This window comes from Arachis ipaensis, chromosome B6 (genome assembly GCF_059453495.1).
Source record: "Arachis ipaensis isolate K30076 ecotype BB chromosome B6, ASM5945349v1, whole genome shotgun sequence".
Lineage (NCBI taxonomy): Eukaryota > Viridiplantae > Streptophyta > Magnoliopsida > Fabales > Fabaceae > Arachis > Arachis ipaensis.
In genome coordinates this window covers 136,333,238-136,356,650 of record NC_142441.1, presented here as the reverse complement: position 1 = coordinate 136,356,650, position 23,413 = coordinate 136,333,238, and the positions used below count along the sequence as shown (strand labels likewise).

At 37.7% G+C, this 23,413-nt stretch overlaps 2 protein-coding genes across 2 annotated transcripts; one reads left to right on the top strand and one right to left on the bottom strand.

Moving 5' to 3' along the window:
• The first annotated feature begins 7,282 nt into the window (after nucleotides 1-7,282).
• On the top strand, nucleotides 7,283-20,060 carry LOC110263833 (serine/threonine-protein phosphatase 7 long form homolog). The gene is made up of 7 exons (XM_088491029.1): nucleotides 7,283-7,476; nucleotides 7,592-7,643; nucleotides 10,740-10,814; nucleotides 18,128-18,723; nucleotides 18,829-18,870; nucleotides 18,956-19,043; nucleotides 19,128-20,060. The coding sequence occupies exons 1-7, from the start codon at nucleotides 7,283-7,285 to the stop codon at nucleotides 20,058-20,060; spliced, it is 1,980 nt and encodes a 659-aa protein (XP_088347155.1).
• A 636-nt stretch (nucleotides 20,061-20,696) lies between these two features.
• On the bottom strand, nucleotides 20,697-23,186 carry LOC107647440 (uncharacterized). Its single transcript, XM_016351514.1, has 3 exons — nucleotides 22,884-23,186; nucleotides 22,659-22,796; nucleotides 20,697-22,535 (listed from the first exon to the last, which is right to left on the bottom strand). Exons 1-3 carry the CDS (start codon nucleotides 23,184-23,186, stop codon nucleotides 20,697-20,699), a joined length of 2,280 nt encoding a protein of 759 aa, XP_016207000.1.
• Between the last annotated feature and the right edge of the window lie 227 nt (nucleotides 23,187-23,413).

Below are 23,413 nucleotides of genomic sequence, written 5' to 3'. Positions count from 1 at the left end.
AAGCCTAACATATATAGCTTATTTAATTTGTGAATTTTTTTTACGTAAAACGAATTTAGAAAAAGTGTTACGAGTTTAAGTAACAATGATTTAAACATATCTAGTTTAAGATAGTAGTATTTACTTAACTAGATTATACCCAAATGGTTATTACTAAAGAAAACATTGCAACATGTGGTAATATGTATTTTGCGGCGGTTTAAACAAAACCGCCGCAAAATGTAAAACAATAACTCACCCGACAGTGCATATAGCGGCGGTTTTCAGAAAGACGCCACTAAATGCAAGCCTGATTGAAATATAGCGGCGGTTTGTGAAAAATCGCCGCTAAATGTGGTCCTAGTTGCAGCCTCAACCAATAATCGCCGCTATATGTGCGTAGGTTGCCGTTTTGCGGCGGTTTTATAAAACCGCCACAAAATTTTCACCGCTATCTGCCGGAATTGTTGTAGTGGATAAAAAGATAAAACCTTAAATCAAACAAAATAAATCAAATTCTAAGATCTATGGATTTTTTCAACAAGCTTAATAAATCGTCATTAGTTCAACAACACAAATATTAAACATAATTAACAATATAGTTTTGTGTTCACACACACACATATCGCAATTTTTTTTATTTGTAAGTCTTACCAATTAAGTGTTCTAAAAATACCTTCTAAAATGGTCACAACATAAAGAGTTTGAATAAGAAATATAAATAATTGCAATTTTCTATTAAAGGTTTGGCTGTATTGGAGCTAGGCAGCTGATCCCTCTCCCATTTGCAATAATAAATGTTTACGTGCATCCTAAAATTCGGTGCTACTCAAGAAGCCGACAACTATAAATGGAACAAAAAGCATCCAATGAGGGCACAAAGCAATGTGCCAAGACATGCATGACACATATATGTCGAGGATTTGATGGTAAAATCTCATCAAATTAAAAGGTATCCAACACAAGGAACTTGAGTGAGAATAATGATCAATTTATTTATTCATTTAAGTTAATATCAAACATTTGAATTTTATTTTATTTATGTAGTATTATATATTTATATTAGTTAATAACATATTTTTAAATAAAATTTATTTTTTTTGTGTGGTCGAACTATAAATTAGTAGGATGAATTTTGTTTTTTGCGGGATAAATTTAAACTTTTTTTTTTTTGCAGAGTTATACTTCGACTTTGAATACACAGAGAAGTGCAGGTACCTGTAAAAGGCACCCCGACACTCAAATTAGTGTATAGATTATTAGGATGTACTTGTATGAAAAAGTGTCTTACCTCCCCTCTTTACAGGGCAGAGTATCTGATGATCGTATTTTGAATTTTTCTTCTTTTATGAAAAATAATGATGTATAAAAACATTTTTATTTGGACGACCATTTTGCTGGTAACCGATCTTTTAACGTCTGTCGCAGAGTTATAACGTATTGGTCGAATTATAACAGTCATATCACAGCCTCCAAACTCAACCTGGTCAGTGTTTTAATAAATTAGGTTAAATTTTAAATAATGGGACATTAACTCCGCATGTTATAACTAAGGAGTTCCCAGTTCAACATATTTTATTAAAATAATATAAATAAATAATTGGGTGAAATAAATGATAGAAAAGTCAAAGTCTTATCAATCAGAAAGGTGAAAGATTGCAGTTACCAATGCATTGGTAGCCGTTGATTTGAAAGAGTGGGAAGCGATTTTGATTTAGTGTATAGAGACTCAACCGGTTTCATTAATTGAACTTTGCGCTGTGTTGGAATTCTTGTGTGGTCAAACTATAAATCAGCAGGATGAATCTCGTCTTCTGCTGGATGATGAATCCGAACTTTTCTCTATTGGCAAGAGTTATATCTCAACTTCGAATATCCAGAGAAGTACAAATACTTGCAAAAGGCACTCCAACGTTTAAATTAGTGTATAAATTATTAAGATGTACTTATATAAAAAAGTGTCTTATTTCTCTTTTTTATAAGACGGAGTATCTAACGATTGTATTTTGAATTTTTCCTCTCTTATGAAAAATAATAATGTATGGAGATATTTTTATTTGGAGAACTATTTTATTAGTAACCGATCTTTTAATTAATATATGTTGCCGAATTATAGTATATAATCGAATTATAATAGTCATATCAATTTATATTTATAATAAATTAATTTTTAATTTATCAAATTAAAAGATATCATGATAAAAAAAAAAAACCCCAATAAATCTCTTCTAATAATTATCTATACCAAAGGGGTCATCATGAATGTCAACTACATGGTTCTCTTACCGTATTAATTGAAGCTGCAAGTATATGATACGTAGTTAATTAGTATATATATGGACAAGATCGACATGTGTACGGCAAAAAAAAATGATTGTGTCTGCATGTGATAAAAAATTAAATGATTCTGTCTTTACATACATCGGAGGAGAAAAATTAAAGATGAACAAAGGAATTGAATGATACGAGATCGATTACTTGACCAAGTTAACTAATACAATTGTGATAGTTGCATTGCTTTTTCTTACTATGAGGGAACAGGGAGCATGCAGCTTGTGCACTTATCCACGTGATCCTCGTAATATATAGCAGCCATGCTAATTTGGAGTTACCTCATTTGACGACTCCACATAACATAAGTAGCAAAAAATTTCATTTGAGATACTCTTGGAGTTGGTAATTTTTAGTATTATTTGATTAATATAAATATTAAATTATTTTTAATAAATAAATTTTATTAATTTATATATAAAAATTTTTAAAAATGTATGTGAATGTAAACGGTATTGATTTATATTTATAAAATTCTTATAAATATAAGTATAAATTGTATATATTTTGTATATAAAATATCTGTAAATACGAGTGTAAATTATTATTAGTTAAATAATAGTAAAAAATAATAATATTTATTGGCTATATATATAGCATTATTTATTTCATTTAGTTATACTAAGTATAAGTTTTTATTATATAAATGATTTGGCAACCAATTTTAGAGATACTGTATAACTAAATTATTTTAGTAACCAAATTTAACTAAGTTAGTTCATTAAGTAAAAAAATGATAAAAAAAAATTTTAAGAAAAAAGAAAAAATAAAAAACTTAATTAAATTTAATTACAAAAAATTAAATAACATATTCACCTAGTATTTCTTAATAAATTATATATATAATCATTTAATGCATTGCGATTTCTATTTAGTTTTGTTTATGTCATCCTTAAATTTAAGTTAACACCTCAAATACACACTCATTTAGATAAAAAAGAAATTGTTTGGAAGCTAAACAATATATAGAAAATCAATTCAAAGCATTCATAAATTATCTTATTTTATATTTTTAATTATTATTAAAATAATTATATTGAATAATATTATATTGTAATAATTATATTGAGTTATATTAGCTAATTTTAAAATTTGGCTTTTATAATTCAAGATTTAGAGTTAAAGATTTATAAATTAAGATCTAGAATTTAAAATAGGCAAAATAATTTAAAAAAAAACTAATATTAACTAAAAAAAACTAGTTCCTTAGCATTATATGATTCGACCCTTCATAAATTTTAACTAACTTTTCCATCTTTGTCGTTGGCACTAGTATTTTGTTTGACAAGATATTATGTAAAGAAATTAATCCTTAAATTAATCATTATATATTTTATATATAAATATATATTATTTAATTTATTTTTAATATAATTTTATATTTTAATATATATTTCATACGAATAAACTGATTTCAACATGGTTTATTTAATTGGTAAATATTATTGTACCTATCATATTATACTTAAATTACTAAAAAGAATAAATAAATAATATTTAATAAATTTTACATAATTTACTTTTTATTTTAAATATTTTATTTTTTATTTTAAAAAATAAATTAGATAATTTAAGCACCATAACAAAGTCACCGCAAAAGTGTCACAAAAAAAAAGTCACCCCAAAAGTCACTTATTTAATTATTCTGAGAAGATAGTAGTTTGTTTCTGCGAAGTACAACAGGACAAATTTATGTATTTCAGAACCCAACAATGTGTGGCGTGAAATGCTACCAATTAAGCTTAGTTAGATGCGACAATGGCTAACTTATTAGTCGTCCCATACTACATGGGCCTGACCATCTTGTCTTGGAGGACATTATTATTACATTTATAATTATTAGTAGAAGCTAAGAAGCATATATAGCTCATCAACAATAATATTAATGAATTTAACAGATCCGTCCTAGATGTTCTATAACGAATCTCTATGCTAGTTAGTTCAATATAAAGTCAAAGTTGTATATACGTTCGCCGTTAAAAAATACATTAGCATCTTATTAAGTTATTAGTAAATGGGAAATGTACGTTGACAAAAACAAATGACTGAAATTAATAACTTGACCAACGACTTTGGCAAAATACCGAATCTAGAAGACAGAGATAAGCAGTTCTTTAACTTGTGCCTTAAGAGTTCATGATATAAATTAAGCAAAAAAAAATTTTTAAACACTTAATTAAAAAAATTCTAGCAGAAAAAGAGTATATATTCCGTATTCAGGGAGAATGAGAAAAAGAAAGAATGGGAGCGAACGTTTAAAGATGAAACATGACGAGAAAGATAGTCATGCCGTCAAAAAAGATAAGGGAGAGAGCGTGAGAGAGCATGTATCCGGTGTCAAGAAGGGTTCTTGTCCAGAGAGTTTAGGAAAGCCACCCATCTTTTAGACATAAAGTCATTGGTGCAGAGAAGTCTAAGGTATTTGCATTAGTAGGGGGTGGGATAGTATCGCCATAGTGACAGGTAAGCAGGGTGATTCTCACCCACCAAGTGTCAGGTTTACGAGAGAGGCAAAGAGTTGTCTATCTGAATCATATAAGGAAGCCATCGTGATCAAGGTGTTGGATAAGCACTATGGCTACAAGGCTCTTATGCATAAGCTTCGGATAGTATGACACATCAGAGGAGGGTTTGATTTATTGGACGTAGGGTTTGGGTATTTTTTGGTTAAATTCGATATTGTTGTGGATCGTGAGAAAGTCATGCTTGCTTGTCCGTGGTTGATAGACGGTCACTATATCGCAGTAAAGCCATGGGATGTGGATTTTAGGCCATGCGAACAATCCTTCCAATTGACGCTAGTATGTATTCGAGTCTCGAGACTTCCGATTTTGTGCTACCAGAAACAAGCAATGCTGCGAATTGCTTCTGCAATAGGAGTAATAAACCATTATTTTATGATTTATATTGTGTTTAATTGTGTGGTTTTATCAAACCTTTATCCACTTATTCATTAAATTAGCATGCATTTACAATTCCTTCCCAAAAATTACTCCATGATTGAAAACTTGCTTCCTAGAGATTTTTAATTCTCCTTTATTCCATTCGATGCCATGATCTGTGTGTTAAGTGTTTCAGGCTTTATAGGGCATGAATGACTTGGAGATTGGAAAGGAGGCTTGCAAAAATGGAAGGAACACAAGAAATTGAGGAGATGACCAGCGAGAAGTGACGCGGACGCATGACTCACGCGACCGCACGAAATAGAGGAAACTGCAGTGACGCGCTTGCGTGCCTGACGCGAACGCGTGAATTGGAAATTGCACAAGTGACGCGAAGGCGTGGACGACGCGCACGCGTGGCAAGGCAAGACGCTGGATGACGCGAACGCGTGGATGACGCGATCGCGTGACGTGTGCGATCTGCAGAATCTGCAGAATTCGCTGGGGGCGATTTTGGGCCCTGTTTTGACCCAGTTTTCAGCCCAGAAAAGCATATTAGAGCCAGGGAGCATGGAGAGACTAACAACAACATTCATTCCGCATAATTTTAGTTTTTAGATCTGATTTTAATCCTCCTCTAGGTTTTTCTCTCTACACATTGATAGTTCTTAGAATTTTGATTTTATTGCTTTTTGGATTGGGATATTGAGAAGAGTTATTACCTCCGTCAAGACTTCATCATTCTAGTTTGTTTCCTTACTTGTCACTTACTCTTTCATATCCTTATTTTATTCAGAGTTACTATTGGACTATTTTTAGAATTTATTAATACAAGAACTATTTTATTTTTAATTGATCCTTTTGGTTATTATTTATCATGTCTTTCTTTATTTTTCCTTCTTATTTCGTGAATTTCACAATCATAATGAGCGAGTAGTTCCATAACTTGATTGGGAGTTGATTGAAAGGAGGACCGTGAGTTGGATGCTCAAGAGTAAAATTATAATTGGGATTAGCGTTGGGTCGCCATCTAATCACTGACACTAGTCCTTCCCAAGGAAGAGGATTAGAACTTGTGAATAGAAACTGACTTCCAACTTGCTTGACTTTTCTTTATCCGATAAAGGATAACTGAGCAGACAACCTTCAATTATCAATTGATCTTGAGAGAACTCCACCAAGGATATGGCTTCCAACTAATCTACTCCCGGTCAAGGTTTTTATTTAAATTACATAAATTCTCTGATTTAATTTCCTGTCTATCAAACTCAAACTCTTTTGGAAAACATCTGATTAATAAAATAGCACATCTTTCTGCAACTCGTTGGGAGACGACCTGGGATTCATACTCCCAGTATTTTAATTTTAATTTTGTGACAACCCTTCTAAATTGATAAGCGGAATTTTGGTTGGTTGAGAACTATACTTGCAACGCATCTCTTATAATAATTTCTTAACTCGCCAATTTCTGCCACGTCAAGGAGATCCGGTGAAAGTAGACTTGGCCACTAAGCTTGTAGGGAGAGAAAAATATGTCCAAGCTTGTGTTCAGATTAATCTTGGGTTGACAGTAATCAAACATATTATCGTGGAGGGCATGACTCATGAAGTGGAGTACGAGAGTTTACAGTTGATTTGTTCTATTTGTGCATGGTATGGGCATGATAAATCGTTGTGCATGGAGAAGGAGTCCTCAGAAGGGAAGGGTGACTCTTTCGGTGATGAAAAAAATCATGAAACCCCGACACTAGTGCCCTATAACGACCAGGAAATTCAAAAAGAGATTGAATCGGAATCTCGTGATTTGGGTGAGGATTCTTGTGATTTAGGCGAGAAATTAGGAGTTGTTAAAGGGAATGATACGATTACGAAATCATTGGCTCCTCACGAGCATCATGGTCATGTTAATGAGACATGCATGGATGATGGAGAGTGCTGGCAACAAGTGCTGTGTAAGAAAAAACTCACAATGGGTCATCCATCACTCCGTTAGGTTTGAAGGACCAAGATGGAACGCAACATAACTATGGTTTGAGAAGATCCCAAGGCCCAATTTGCATGGTGATTGAGGCAAATCAATTGACATTAGGATGGGGCAGCAAGAAAAACATGAAATTATGCCATCTCCATCGCACAGAATTTCTGCACGTCGTGGAATTTCTCTCCGAAAGCGTCTGCGGCCTTCCTCCTTGCAGAACTCGCCAGTTGATAAAAATGGTGGCACAATGAAGGGAACCATAGTAGATGGAAGCATGGCGGGTGCAGCGTTGGGGGTCCAAGGGTGGCAATTATTTAGGATCAGAGTGCGCTAGTACCACAGGACAAACCACCTATTGAGGTTGTGATTCTATTTAGAGTATTATGTTCTTATTTATTCTGTCCCTATTATTTATGGATAGTTTAAATATGATTGTTTGGAACACTAAGGATGCTTCTAATAAGTTAACCCAGGTGCATTGTAAGAAACTTGTTAGAAAATTTAAACCTGTTTTCTTTATTGTGGTTGAAACTCACTCCTATTTTCAGCATTTAAAATTGTTTTGGAAAAGGTTAGGGTATCACTTTGTTGGTATAGTGGAAGTGGAGGGACATAAAGGAGGTATTTGGTTTCTATCCTCTATACAGGGTGTTTATTGTAACTTCGCTTTTGATCAGGGTGTTACTGTTGAGGTTCAATTTGATAATTTGATTTGGAGGTGTAGTGGTATTTATGATAGCTCTCAATTTAATAAAAGGGTTCTCCTTTGGGATTATCTTATTGCACAATTCATAGGTTTCCAAGGACCTTGGATTGTTCTTGGTGATTTTAATGAAGTCATATTTTCTCATGAATCTAAGGGCTGTCAATTTTCTCATCAAAGAGCAGGCAGGTTTGCTACTTCATTAGGGGATGATGGTTTGCTTGATCTGAAGACTATTGGGAGACGATTTTCTTGGTACATGAGGGTGAAAAATTATGTTGACGTAGCAAAAAAGCTTGACCGAGTCTGTATAAATAGTGGTTGGTTATCTATCTTTCCAGAGACTTATGCAGAAGTTTTAAATAGGTTTTAGTTTGATAATTGCCCTATTCTAGTGCGTTGTAAAAGTCACCCTCAGCCTAAAGAAAATTGACCTTTTCGATTTGTTGCTGCTTGGGCTACTTGGTGCACAAAATTGTGATCTCTGAAACGGCACCAAAAACTTGGTACACACGATCGTATTCTCAACTCTTTTTCACAACTCCGCACAACTGACCAGCAAGTGCACTGGGTCGTCCAAGTAATACCTTACGTGAGTAAGGGTCGATCCCACGGAGATTGTCAGCTTGAAGCAAGCTATGGTCATCTTGTAAATCTCAGTCAGGCAGATTCAAATGGTTATGAGGTTTTGATAATTAAAATATAAATAAAATATAAAATAAGATAGAAATACTATGTAATTCATTGGTGGGATTTCAGATAAACGTATGGAGATGCTTGTTGCTTCTGAATCTCTGCTTTCCTACTTTCTTCATTCAATTATTCATACTCCTTTCCATGGCAAGCTGTATGTTGGGGGATCACTGTTGTCAATGGCTACCGTCCGTCCTCTCAGTGAAAATGGTCCAAATGCGCTGTCACCGCACGGCTAATCATCTGTCGTTTCTCACTCATGTTGGAATAGGATCCATTGATCCTTTTGCGTCTGTCACTACGCCCAACACTTGCGAGTTTGAAACTCGTCACAGTCATTCCATCCCAGATCCTACTCGGAATACCACAGACAAGGTTTAGACTTTCTGGATCTCAAGAATGCTGCCAATTGATTCTAGCTTATACCACGAAGACTCTGATCTCAAGGAATTGAAGGCTCTGTTGTTAGGAGAGACAATCAAATGCATGGACCAGGAATCCAAGAGATATGCATTCAAGCTTGTTTTCATGTAGAACGAAAGTGTTTGTCAGGCACGCGTTCATAAGTGAGAATGGTGATGAGTGTCACTTGATCATCACATCCATCATGTTCTTGTGTGCGAATGAATATCTTAGAATAAGAATAAGCTTGAGTTGAATAGAAAAACAATAGTACTTTGCATTAATTCATGAGGAACTGCAGAGCTCCACACCTTAATCTATGGGGTGTAGAAACTTCACCATTGAAAATACATAAGTGATAATGGTCCAGGCATGGCCGAATGGCCAGCCCCCTAAACGTGATCAAGAGATCAAAAGTGATACAAAGATAGTCTCAAAAATGATCTTTAGATAAAAATAAATTACTAAAAGTAGTTTTTATACTAAACTAGTCACTAGGGTTTACAGAAAATGAGTAACTAAGTGCAGATAGTACAGAAATCCACTTCCAGGGCCCACTTGGTGTGTGCTTGGACTGAGCATTGAAGCTTTCACATGTAGAGACTCTTCTTGGAGTTAAACGCTAGCTTTGGTGCCAGTTTGGGCGTTTAACTCCAGCTTTTATGCTAGTTCTGGCGTTTAACGCCAGAATAGGGTAGAAAGTGGGTATTCAAACGCCAGTTTGCGTTATCAAAACTCGGGCAAAATATAGACTATTATATATTTATGGAAAGCCCAGGATGTCTAATTTCCAACGCAATTGAGAGTGCACCAATTGGATTTCTGTAGCTCTAGAAAATCCATTTCGAGTGCAGGAAGGTCAGAATCCAACAGCATCTGCAGTCCTTTTTCAGCCTCTGAATCAGATTTTTGCTCAGGTCCCTCAATTTCAGCCAGAAAATATCTGAAATCACAGAAAAACACACAAACTCATAGTAAAATTCAGAAATGTGAATTTTGCTTGAAAACAAATAAAAATATACTAAAAAGTAGCTAGATCCTACTAAAAATTACCTAAAAACAATACCAAAAAGCGTATAAATTATCCGCTCATCACTACTCATCCCAGGTATAAGAATATTGTGAATCAGTCATGGTGGTCTGGTAATAGAGGGATTCATAGCAAACTTTCGGAAGTGCAGAAGAATTCCTTAGAGTTTAACTCGAAGGTGTTTGGTAACATTTTTGTTAAGAAATGTGAATTAGAGCAGCAGATTAATTATTTGCAAAAGCATTTGAAAGTGGTGGATAGCATTTATTTGCATCAGAAAGAACAACAATTACTTGATAATTATAATAATACTCTAATGCAAGAAGTGCTCCTATGGTTCCAAAAGTTCAGAGAGCAGTGGGTAAGGTTCAGAGATAGGAATACAAGATTCTTTCATGTTCAAACTCTTGTACAAAGGAAGCATAATAAGATTCATGACCTTTTTCTTAAGAATGGAGAGTGGGAAACTGGTCCGGAGGTTCTGAAACAGAGTCTTTCTACAAAAGCTTATTCTGTCGTTTGGATGATATTGATTTGGGTTGCCTTGGTGATGTGCTTCTTCCTTCTCTGAATGAGGAAGCTTGCAATGATCTTACGGCACCAGTTATTATGGAGGAAGTCAGAACAGCTATTTTTCACATGAACTCTTTTAAAACTCTGAGTCCTGATAGGTTTCAAGCTTTCTTTTTCAAGGAATATTGAAAAATCATTAGTCTTGATGTTTTGAAAATGGTTAAGCAGGCATTATCCAGTGTTGCTCTTGATCCGAGAATGAAGGAGATTTTACTAGTTCTCATTCCAAAGGTTGAAACTCTGGTATCTATGAAAGATTTCAGGCCGATTAGTCTCTACAATGTAGTTTACAAGATTATCACGAAGGTCCTGACAATATCATTATTGCTCAAGAGGTCCTCTACTTTATGAAGACAACTAAATCAAAGAAAGGCACACTGACCTTTAAGATTGATCAGGAGAAAGCTTATGACAGAATTGACTGGAGGATTTTGGCCCATACTCTTAAGAGGTTTGATATTTCCAGTCCTACAATTAATTTGATTATGAATTGTGTCAGTACTTCCACCTTATCTATAATTTGGAATGGGAATCATTTGAATGGCTTTACTCCTAGCCAGGGTCTTAGACAAATAGACCCTATGTCACCCTATCTTTTTGTGTTGTGTATGGAGAAATTGGTACGCTTTATTAGTCATCAGGTTGATTTGGGATTATGGGAGTCGGTTGCTGTTTCTAGAGGGAGACAAAGAATATCCCACTTAATATTTGCGGATGACTTACTTGTATTCTGTAAAGCTAAAAAGAGACAAGTGCAAAATGTGATGGTGGTTTTAGAGATTTTTTCAAAGCATCTGGGATGAAGATTAATGTGGAGAAGTCTAAAACGCTTTGCTCCAAGAATGTCTATGCAACAAGGAAAGAGATTTTCACTGGGGTGTTCTCTATCAGATTTGTCCAGGACTTGGGCAAGTATCTTGGGGTTACCCTTAGCTATTCTAGGGTGACCCGTTCAGCTTTCAATGGTGTCCTGGATAAGTTTCGGGGTAGACTAGCTTGCTGGAAAGGAAGTTTACTCAATCGAGCAGGTAGACTCTGCTTGGTTAATTCCGTTGTAGCCACTATTCCCACGTACTATATGCAGGTCTCTATTTTTTCAAAGGAAAAACTGGAGTCTATGATGAAAAATTTTCTTTGAAAATGACAAGTTAATAGAAGAAGATTGAATCTTATTAGTTGGAAGGTACTGGTTACTCCAAAAAAAATATGGAGGTTTGGGGATTAGAGATTCTTATTGTGTGAATATTGCTCTTCTTGAAAAGCTAGTTTGGACTTTTTTTCATCAACCAAATAAGTTATGGGTCCAATTGTTAGATGCCAAATACTGATCATCTCAGTATGACTATTTTAGTTGTCCTAAGAACAAGGACTCTCCCATTTAAAAAAGTCTTTGCAAGGCTTGAGAAGTGTTGAAGGATGAGTTTACTTGGTGTATTGGGGATTTGAACTAGAATTTTTTGTTTTCTAGTTGGAGGAGAGAAGGGCAGTTATCTAATGATATGGATTATGTTCATATTTCTTATTCGAATCTCTGGATACAAGATATCTAGTCTATTGGTAGGTGGCATTTAGATACTCTTTATTCTCCTTTATCTCAAAATCTGAAAATTAATATACGTTCTTACAATTCAGATGTGTAAGCAAGTCCGGAAGTGGGTTGATATTGGTCTGGGCTACTGCCAAAGTCTATGACTCACGCAACGGTTACTTGTGGTTGTGTAAGCAGCTGTTTGGTTGGAAGAAGTGGGAAATTAGCTTTAGCTTTGGCACAAGCTAGTTTCAGAAAAGTACAAGTGTTTGGCTTTGCTGTGTCTTAAGGAGGCTCTTCCTACTGCAAGTTTTCGCTTCAGAAGAGGGATGTCGTCATCGGATAAGTGCTCAAGATGCCTTTCTAGCCAGGAATCAGTTTTACATTGTATTCGGGATTGTCCAAAAGCTCAGCTTATATGGCATAAGTTGGATATTTTTTGTCATCCTATGAATTTGAAGAACTGATTCTTGTATCTGTTCATGTTTATTTTCAGGACTTTAGTGGATATGGTGTGCAAGGAATAATAACATATTTAATCCTCATGAGACTTGGCCTAAAAAAATGATTTGTCTGGCATTAGCTTCAGAAAAGGAGTTTAGGAGTATTTTTGAATTACAACGTATATCCCTCCTATCTATTCTAAATGGTTCTTAGAATCCCCATCCATTGGTACTTTCAAGATTAATTGTGATGTTAGTTATCCTGATTCTGGTGATAGTATTGGTTTTGCTTGCGTTATTAGAGATTGTAATGTGAGTTGGCAAAGGGGGTGTTTCGGAATGATTGGGAGTAATAGTATTCTTCAAGGGAAATTGTTTGTTATTTGGAAAGAATATTTCTTAGCTTGGAATGTGGGTAGAGGTGGAAACAGGCCAGGTCAGGCCAGGCTTTGCTCTTAACAGGCCTGGCCTGTCATGTAGTTGATTGGCCTGAGCCTGGCCTGTAGCCTGCTATAGGCTTTTTTCAAAGTACTAAGCCTGGCCTGTTATTCAGCCTGGCCTGGCCTGAAACCTGTTAAAAGGCCTACTAATTTTTTTTTATAAAAATAAAAATATTATTTAAAAACATATTTTTTAATAAACATATTTATATGTAAAATGTCATATTTAATATTTATAAGAATTTTTAAACTTTAAAGTATTTAAAATATACAAAAGTATTTATAATTAAATATAATAAATTTAAAATATCTCATAATTTTGTTAATAATAAAAAATTATTTATATATGTAATTATGTATTAAAAGGCCCATACAGGCTTGACAGGCCAGGCTAGGCTAATTAGTGAGCTTGGGCCTGGCTTATTAACATAATAAGACTTTTATAACAGCCTGAGCCTGTGCCTATTTTATCACAGGTCAGGCCAAGCTCCAGGCCGCCTGGCCTTTTTTCACCCCTAGATGTGGGTCAGCGAGATATTATTTGTGAGACGGATAGTGTAGAAGCATTTAATCTTGTTACTAATCACCAAGATGGTTTTGGGTTTATTGATCCGTTGGTGCTCAAAATAAGGGATATCATGCATTGGAATTGGCATGTTGACTTTCGTTTGATTATGAGAGATGCAAACACGGTGAAAGACACCATGGTAAAGATGGCGATAAGGTTACAACTTCATCAAGTGGAGCTTCCTTCTCCTTGGGAGGAGTTTAAAAATAGTCTTAAAGGGATTGTCCCTCTATTTAAGCAGTTCCTTTGTTTTTCTTCTTTTTTTTAGCTTATTTAAGTCACTAAAAAATATTTAAAAATATAAAAAAATTTATGTTTTTAATATATTTATTTTTTATTTATTAAATAAAAATATTTAAAATACTCTATTACTAATAGTTTTATTATTATGTATCTTTATGAGATTTTTTTAAATAAATAAAATAATATTTTAATTACTGAAATAAATCATTTAAAAAAAATTACAATGTAAACAAAATAAGTATAGTCGTATGTCCTCTACAGTGTAAACGAGATAAGGCACAAACCTAGTTCCACGTATCATGTGTGCATATGTATTATGTGGGGAAGAACAAACTCCAAATATCTCATTTATACTGTAAACGAGATACGAACAAACTAATTTTATTTATTGTGTAAACAAAATACGTGCCAACTTAAAACGTTGACATTGTAAATGAGATATAGTACGACAAAAATCAATCAGCTATAAAAGGATCTTCTCTTCCGTTTCTTTTTTTTTTTAAAAAATTAGTAAAAATGTCTAGTGGTAGTGGTTTCTTTGTTGTGACAGTGTATCCTAATTTCTAACTGTCACATAAGAAACAGTGACAGTAGGAATTATATTTGAGTGTGAGAATCCTACGCTACTGTGCACTCGGAGAGCAAATTCTTTGTTCGGGTTAAAGAGTTTGATATTGATGCACGTCGGTGGCGGGGAGAGAAAAGCAGTTAGAAGAATTGGGTATACAGGATGCTAGTATAACAACCCGCATTTTTGAAAATCTAAATAGGAAAAAGATTATAATTTATCTTATTAATTTGAACTTCTTATTTCTTTAGAAACTAACTTATTAAAAATAATTAAATTGATGGTATGAATATCTTGAATTTAAGTTAATTAATATTTTTATATAATTTTATTGTAATTGAATATTTTACATAATTGAAATTAAAATTTAAGTAATTGAAAAACAAAAACGATGAAAAATATATAATTTAATTAAAATAATTTGTGTTCTAGAATTAAATTTTTATTTTATAAAAGATGATTAATTAGATTATTTTAGATTTTCAATTGGAAATAGTTATTTGAATTTATTGGTATATTGATAAATAAATTGTACTTACAAAATATTTTTTTACGGTATTATATTTCAATCCTAATTATTATATTATCTCAAAGATTTTGTAAAATTGTTATACTACTAGTGTGTATTTTATCCTAATCTTAACCTAGAATTAGCCATACAAAACACAGACACGCACTAATACACGAGTAGCTTTTCCTTTCTTCCCAGAAACACGCGTTCTTCTCCTTTTCCATAGCACAATGACTCACCCTTCCTCCATACAGCAGCTACCTTCTTTTCAAAACTCACACACACACGCATAGAAGAAGAGAAGGAGAAGAGGCGCCAATCAACGCTGGCCAGGGCTCAGCCACCATGCCTGGTTGTTGTCGCAAAGAAGAGAGAGAGAGAGAGAGGGGGACAAACGAAGTGAGAGAAAGAGATGTTGAGAGAGCGAGAGAGAGAGAGAGAGAGTGAGATGAAGATGAGAAGGGAGGGAGTTGTCCCAGCACCGTCATCGTGTCCCATCACCGCTGCCATCAAAGCCTCCATTACCGCTGTCACTAATAATCTCAAAGAGAGAAGGAACTCGTGAAGAGAAGAGGAATGCGATGGCTAAAGGGAGAAGTAGTGCCGCTGTTGTGGCTATTAGGGCGAGCTGCTGCTGCAGCTGTTCTGTTGAGTTGTTAACGCGATATCGAGGTAGAGGATTTGTTTTTAAAAGCAGATGTTTCCAATTATAAATGCCAATAAAATTAAATGAGTAACTGCAAATAGTTTATGGATGATTTGTATGACTAATTGATGAAGTTGGGAATTGTTGGTGATAATGAGAATGTTTGAATATGATAAAATTGATTTTTGGTTTGTTTGATTTATAGCAAGCACCGATGGGAGGTGGTGTATTTCGGCTTCGTCTGTTTTGATTCAATGGCAACGAGTGTAACACCTTTACTTTTAACACCTCATGATCGTACTAAAAGCTCAGGCGTTACTTACCTCTATTCCTTTAATTTCATACTATATTTATTTAATATTGAGCTTTTGTGTATATAAATCGAATTCTTAGTTACGAAATCGAAAAGTCTTTATGTTAATTCACTTAATCACATAATTATATTCACATAATAATAAATACATAAACTTAATTAAAACTTCTTAAATACAAATCCTGCCCCTCTAAAATCTCAAAATGACAATTGACGAGGGATAAAGTCTCAATTAAACTAACAAACTATATATATAAAGTTTGTAGATCAGTCGCGGCTTCACACCAAAACTTCCTGAACCTGTCACTGAAAAAGAAATTCTGTAGTAGGGTGAGAACATCGTCCTCGAAAGGGTTCTCAGTAGAGGGTTTAAGAATTGTCATAAGAAGATACGTATAAAAAGAAGAATTGATTTTAAGGCAGTGATTATCTTTTAAAAACCAACGGCTAATCATCCAAAACCCTTTTCAAAACCGATATTTAAATATTCCAGAAAACCAAAACTTTTCTTTTCTTATAAGAAAATCTTAATCAGTTTTCTAGACCAGATGAATGACCAATCTGTTCCAAGCATAGGTTCATTAAGTCTATGCTGAACCAGCTTGATTTTTCATACTTTTCTAAAATCTCAATCAGAAATCAATCATGCCCCCAAGCTCGAGTAACTCAAACAAATTCAACAATCAAATCATCATCTCATCATCGATATCTAATCTCAAAGGTACCACAACAAAAACAAACACAGGCAAAATAGACAAGAAAAATACAGGTATGATAGCAGTTACAGCAAATAGCTCAGGTAGTAGTTCATAACAGTTAATAAATTAGGCAAACCCAAAAATATTCAAACTCAAGCAAAGCATACAAATGCATATGATGAATGCCTGTCCTATGGCTAATGAGCTCATTTGTCGGTTATATAGCCAAACCTGACATGTCCGGTAGCTAACCTGAACATTGTCTCTCTATTGCACATTAACACCGTTAGAGGGAATATGTGCCCTGTTACCATAAGAGGGATTATGTGCACTGTCACCCTTAGAGGGGATAGGTGCCCTGTCACCCTTACAACTAGAGAGAAAATACAAACATACTTGTTATCAATCATCCTGAATCATGTCTCATTTATCATAATCATTCAATTTCATAATCAAAATCAGGGTCTCAATGATTAATCAAATTCAATTTCATTCTTCTTCCTCATCTCTTTCCCGGAACAAGTGGACAACGCCACTGCCTTTTACCCAGGGTCTCAATGATTAATCAAATTCAATTTCAGGGCAATTTACTTAAATAAATAGAATAGCAGAATCCTTTACCTAAATGTGCAAAACTGATTGTTGTTACCTGCATGTGAAAAAACCCATTTCTATGTAATCCGTGGCAACCCACCACGGTTTCCAAACGTGCATAAACCGTGGCAGGTCCCAGCGGTTTAGGGGCAAAAACTATAGAGTGTAAACCGTGGTAAGTCACCACGGTTTACGAAGGAGGCATGGCATGCATAAACCGTGGTAAGTCACCACGGTTTATGAGGAAAGTGGATTGCACATAAAACCTGGTAACCCACCGCGGTTTATGTGTGTGTAGCTATATAAGTAATCCGCTGAAGGTTGGGACGGATCATTTGGGACAGCACAAAAAAAGGAAGGTGTTGTTGTGTTGAGAGGATTTGGGAAAACTTTGGAGGTGTGAAGGAGGAGTGGGTGGTGGAGTCAATGGAGGGTGAGGATCGCTTGTACCGACTAAATGGCGTTGCTCACGTGGCAGGATATATCGACGAAGAGGTTAGTTACTATTATTGTTATTATTATTGTTATTAAGATTCATACTAATATAACAATTGATATTATTAGGAATATTGTTAGTAAAAATATTTTATTATGTTTATTTGTATTGTTATTCTGATTAATGTTATTTATATAAATGTTGATATTATTATGGTTACTGTCAATCAAAATGTGAGGCGTTTATTAATATTGTCTACATAAATGTTAATATTATTATTGGTATTGATAGTAATGCATATTTTATTATGCTTATTTATTTTGTTATTCTGGTTAATAGTATTTTTGTAAAATATTTTATTATAAATGTTAATATTTTATTGAGAAATATTTTTTTCTTTATTTATATTGTTATCATGAGTGCATAGTATTCGTAGCTTCATTGTTTATTACACAATAAGAGAATCAATGAATTTAATGTGACGATTCTACTAATTTTTACCAAAATTATGTTTGGTGTTGTTTGTAATGGTTGTTTGTTAAGGGATTTTGTTACCCACGTTTTGCAGCCTAGTAGGGTTATTAGCGCCGTTAGGAGGCAGCAGAATATGCCCTTACATGACCGGATTATACCGTATCTGGAGACTGCGGGCTTGTATCATCTGGCTAGGCTAAACAGTCAGTGGTTCTGGGTTGATGAGTCTCTCCTTAGCGCATTTATTGAGCGGTGGCGTCCGGAGATGCACACGTTCCACATGTCGTTTGGTGAGTGCACCATTACTTTACAGGATGTCGCGTATCAGCTGGGTTTGCCGATTGATGGTGCGTCCGTTAGTGGGTGCTTGACTGAGTTTGAGAATCTGATGGAACACGGTAGACCAGCATGGGTGTGGTTCCGGGAGTTGTTCGGGGAGTTACCTCCACAGAGTAAACTCAAGCAGATGACAGTGTGCTACACATGGTTCCACGAGAGGTTCCGGGTTCTCCCTGCAGATGCTACTGATGAGACCGTGCGTGTATACGCACGTGCTTATATCCTGATGCTGTTGTCGTCTCAGCTGTTTGCGGACAAGAACGCAAACCGGGTCCACCTTCGCTGGTTGCCTTATTTGGCATCATTGGACGACTTGGGCAGATATAGCTGGGGCTCGGCTGCACTGGCCTGGTTGTATAGGTGTCTTTGTCGTGGTACAAACAGGAACGTCGTTAACTTGGTTGGGCCGCTACAGCTATTACAGTCTTAGATTTTCTGGAGGTTTCCCACTCTCAGGCCCACTGGTTTTGACCGGTTCGGGTTTCCTCTTGCTTCCAGGTAGGGTTTAGTATTTTCCGTTCATAAATTGTAAAAACAGCATCTGTTATTCTTTGTTTTGACATCATTTCAATTAAAATTGTAGGTGGGCTGAGTTTGTGCCGAGGAACGATGTAGGGGCACAGAGATTAGTTTCCGCACGCCTTGCACTGGATCGACTGCGTGTCCACGATGTGAGTCATTTATTTATTGCTGATACTAGAACTAGTTTTTCTTAAATGTCATTGTCTCATGAAACTCTTACTGTTTCGATACAGTTTGTGTGGGAGCCTTATTCTTCTGTTGATGTTCCTGCTGTTATTCATCCGGAGATACTAGCTGACGAGCACCGAAGGCTATGGACGGCCGTCACTAGCCTGATATATTTTTCTGCGATCGAGTGGCACCAGGTCGATAGGGTTCTACCCCAGTTCGGCGGTGTTCAGCATCTCCCACAGCCAGCTCTGAACATAGATTGGCTACATGCGAAGGATGGTAGGGGTGGGGACCGGTGGTTTCCCACGTATTATCAGGAGTGGCACCAGCATTGGGAGAACAGGCTTCAGTCAGTCATATGGGTCGATCGAGTCCTCGACCCCGGACCAACAGCAGAGTACCTGGAGTGGTGGTGCCATGTGGCGCACAGGTTCCTATCCCCAGATGTAGCATTTCAGGATCCGAGGCCGATTGTCTTGACTGAGGAGGCGCGTCACAGAGGGTCGTCCCAGGCACCTCCTAGAGAGCACGTTTATGACAGACCAGATAACAGACGAGTCGATCGGCGTCGCCGTGTAGGGACCCGGACCACCGATCGCGAGTGGAGGGAGTTTGCCGACCGTTTGGAGGAGGACATTCCTGCAGCTGAGCCTGGGGATGCAGTGGACTACCGTGTTCCTCGACGTAGAGGCAGACGGCCACCTGCGCGGCCTAACCGTCGAGGTGCGCGTGACGGAGGACCATCCGAGCAGGGTGACGGCACTCATCACGTGCCCGTTGAGGAGGTAGTTGGATCAGCATCAGCTATGGATCAGCCGACGTTCGACGTGGGTACTAGCTCTCAGCTGTTTGGGAACGTGACCCCACATGCTTTCGCTGAGTTTACTACCGCGGCTGTCGGGATGGACATTGATGATCCTGTTACTGAGTCCGAGTTCTACAGGGACATAGCAGACATGCTTAGGGATGATGATGATACCCATTATAGGCCATAGATGCCTGAGGAGCATGCCCAGTTTGCTGATCAGCAGCCACCGAGTGACGATGTTCAGGCTCAGTTGCCAGTTGACCTCAACGAGCCTGCAGTATCTCCGTCTGACCCATGGTTTGCGTTAGGAGGGACACCTGCCTCTGCTTTCAGCGTGGTTCCCGCACAGCCCTCAGCAGCAGCGGCAGACCGAGGCGGGTGAGGCGTCCTCCTTTGTGTGGCACCGGAGGTCACCTGCTTGGCCAGTTCGACGATGATGACAGTGACACCATTGAGGATTCTGATTAGTTTTGTTATATGTTCCCGTCCGGTAGGACCTTTGTTAGTTCATGTATTTAGCATGCTAGTATGTACTTATGGCTTTCAGACTTATGTTAAATGTTAATTTTCTTTTGACCAAGCAGTTTAACCGGTTTCAGCTTCTTTTATATGTAGTTCTACGGTTTATTTTATAATGCACAATATGAACGATACCAAAGTGGTTTAATCAAACAGGTAAAATAGCAGGAATTTATTCATCAGAAATTTTTGCATTAAAGAAACATGTTGACAGTCACAGACTTAACCAACCATACGTTACTAAGATTATCTAGACCCTGAAACAACTAAAACAGCATAGACGGCATTTTACACGACATGAGATCTACGCATCCCCTCCACCACTTTGTCTTCGCTGGTGACAGTTCCTCTGCGTATGCCCAGGCTGACGGCATAACCCACAATGCTTCGGCTGGTTCGACTGAGACTGATCCATACTTCCACGGATCCTGGTGGCCTTTGGACGACCTTCCTTTGCACGCCGCATATTGGGGTCAGGAATGATGGTAGGCCCAGCATATGGAGGCCATAGTCCTTCAGGGATAGGTGGGAGAAACCCCTGCTTGTAAACGTTGAACACCTCACTCATACGATACACCTCGTGAACATATGACGCCCAGTTAAGTCGGGAGTAGGCGCAACACGCAATGGCGTGGCAACAAGGATAATGCAGCGCCTGAAAGTGGCCACAGTCGCATCGGTGATCTTTAAGGGAAACTCTATAGCTACCCAGCGAGAAGCTCCCGATTGGTGTTGTCTCCGCGACGGTGTACTCGGACTGATGCCTGTCGTATAATGTCACAGCGAAGCACCTAGAGTCTCTTAGGTTCCGATCAATAGCCTTGACCAATGCCTGACAGAATTCATGCCCAGATCCGAGTTGTGCCTCTGCTGTCTGTCCCCGTAGCACAAAGAGCTGAGCAAGCCTCCCGTAGATTGACTTAACCAACGATGTGACCGGCAGGTTGCGAGTCCCCTTTAGCACGGAGTTCACACATTGACTGATGTTTGTGGTCATGTGCCCGAACCGTCGACCAGCATCCTCATGTTGGGTCCATTTGTCATACTCCATCCGGTTGGCCCAGTCACACATTGCTGGATTCTCAGTCCGCATGATGTCAAACCAGTAGTAAAACTCAGCCTCAGTCTTTGCGTACGCAGCATTCACCAACATCCTCCTTGAGTCCTTACCTTTGAACGTTAGGGCGAAATTCGCAGCCACATGCCGAATACAGTAGGCCCGGAAAGCCCGAGGAGGCAGCCACCCAGTCTCAGGTGCCTCAAGCGCTGCCTTGATCCCATTATGCTTGTCAGAGATAACAAGAATACCCTCCTGAGGAGTCACATGCTCTCGGAGATTGGACAAGAAGAATGACCACGACTCTGCATTTTCGCCCTCCACAAGGGCAAATGCTATCGGGAGGATGTTCGAGTTCCCGTCCTGAGCTATCGCCAACAGCAGCGTCCCTCCATACTTCCCATACAAGTGGGTACCATCAATACTGACGAGGGGCTTGCAATGCCGGAATGCCTCGATACAGGGTGGAAATGTCCAGAAAAGCCGGTGAAAGTACACCGTCGACTCATCAACCCCACCACCAATCCGAACAGGAGACGTCTTCAGCACCGTGATTGTTCCCGGCATTGTCGCCTGGACCCCTAGCATCCAACGTGGCAACTCCGCGTAAGACTCCTCCCAATCTCCATATATTTGTGCCACTGCCTTTTGCTTAGCCATCCAAACCTTCCTGTAACTAGTCCTGAAACCGTAATCGGCTTCTGTCGCTTGTTGAAGTACCTTTACCGTAACCGCAGCATCTGCCCTAACCATAGGAAGAATCCTCGAACAGATAACGTGGTAATCCAGCTGACGGTGATCACTTGAAATAGAAGTTGCGAGGCATGTGTGTGGCCCGTTGTACCTCCTAACCTCCCAAGTGCCCTTTCGTGCACGAAGCGCTATACGAATCAACCAACTACAACCCTTGCCGAATTCCTTGCATTTTCCATGATACTTTAAATGATCTGATTCGATGACTCTGTACTCAGCACCTCGCCGAATGCTATAGTCCTTGACACACAGCACAGCTTCATCTTTACTCTGGAATGATTGCCCAATCTGAAATTCTGTAGAAGATCCCCCCACTGTGTTACCACCGTCTTCCTGTTAACCAAGAGCATCCAAGTTTAGTGTGGAGAAGTGTGGAGGGTACTGATGAGAACCAGAACTTGAAGGCCGATGCTGCGCATGTGGATCGCCACCTGTGTCATCGTCGCTGTCACCTACGATATCAACAGGCTCTTGGTCAGACTCATCGTCACGCATTGCATTCTCTACTTGATCAGGTCCACCAAAGTCTTCGATATAAGGTACCAGGCCACCACCGGTGCCCACAACGTGGGGAGGCTCAATGACTGCTGCATTCTCCAAAGGTACAGAACCAACAACCTCCGTTCGGTCTAAATCAGCCGCAAACGAAGGTGATTAAACCGGCGGAAGATACGGTCTGACCGCAGGCATCGAACTAGATGCACCACCCGCGGCAGTTGGGCTAGGAACTGGAGCGGATGCCCCAGAACTATCGACACCAACCTCCAACTTCGCGAACAACTCATGGATTCTGATCTCCGGAAAACTCCTTACACAGTAGAACAAAACCCTAATATCTTCATCAGCCTTAACCGCAAAGGTTTCAAAATGAACATCGGTCGAGACAACCGCCATGGGAATCTTGTAGAATAGTTTCTTCACCCACTTGCTACCCAACACGCCAAGCTTCTCCAAGATGCTGTTCTTCAAATCTGACAAACTCATCGACGAACGGATAAAAATACTCAGTGGTTCTCTGTCGGTAAACTTCACACCATGGCTTTTGCTTTTTTTTTTATTTTCCCAGAGCAATGCACTAAGGCAAGAAAACTCTCTTCCTCACTAGCCATTGTGAGAATGATCTCTTATGGATCTTGAATCACCCACATATATATAGAGTTCCCGTAATTGTAAACCGTGGGAACCTACAAGGTTTTTCTGGCCATTATTTA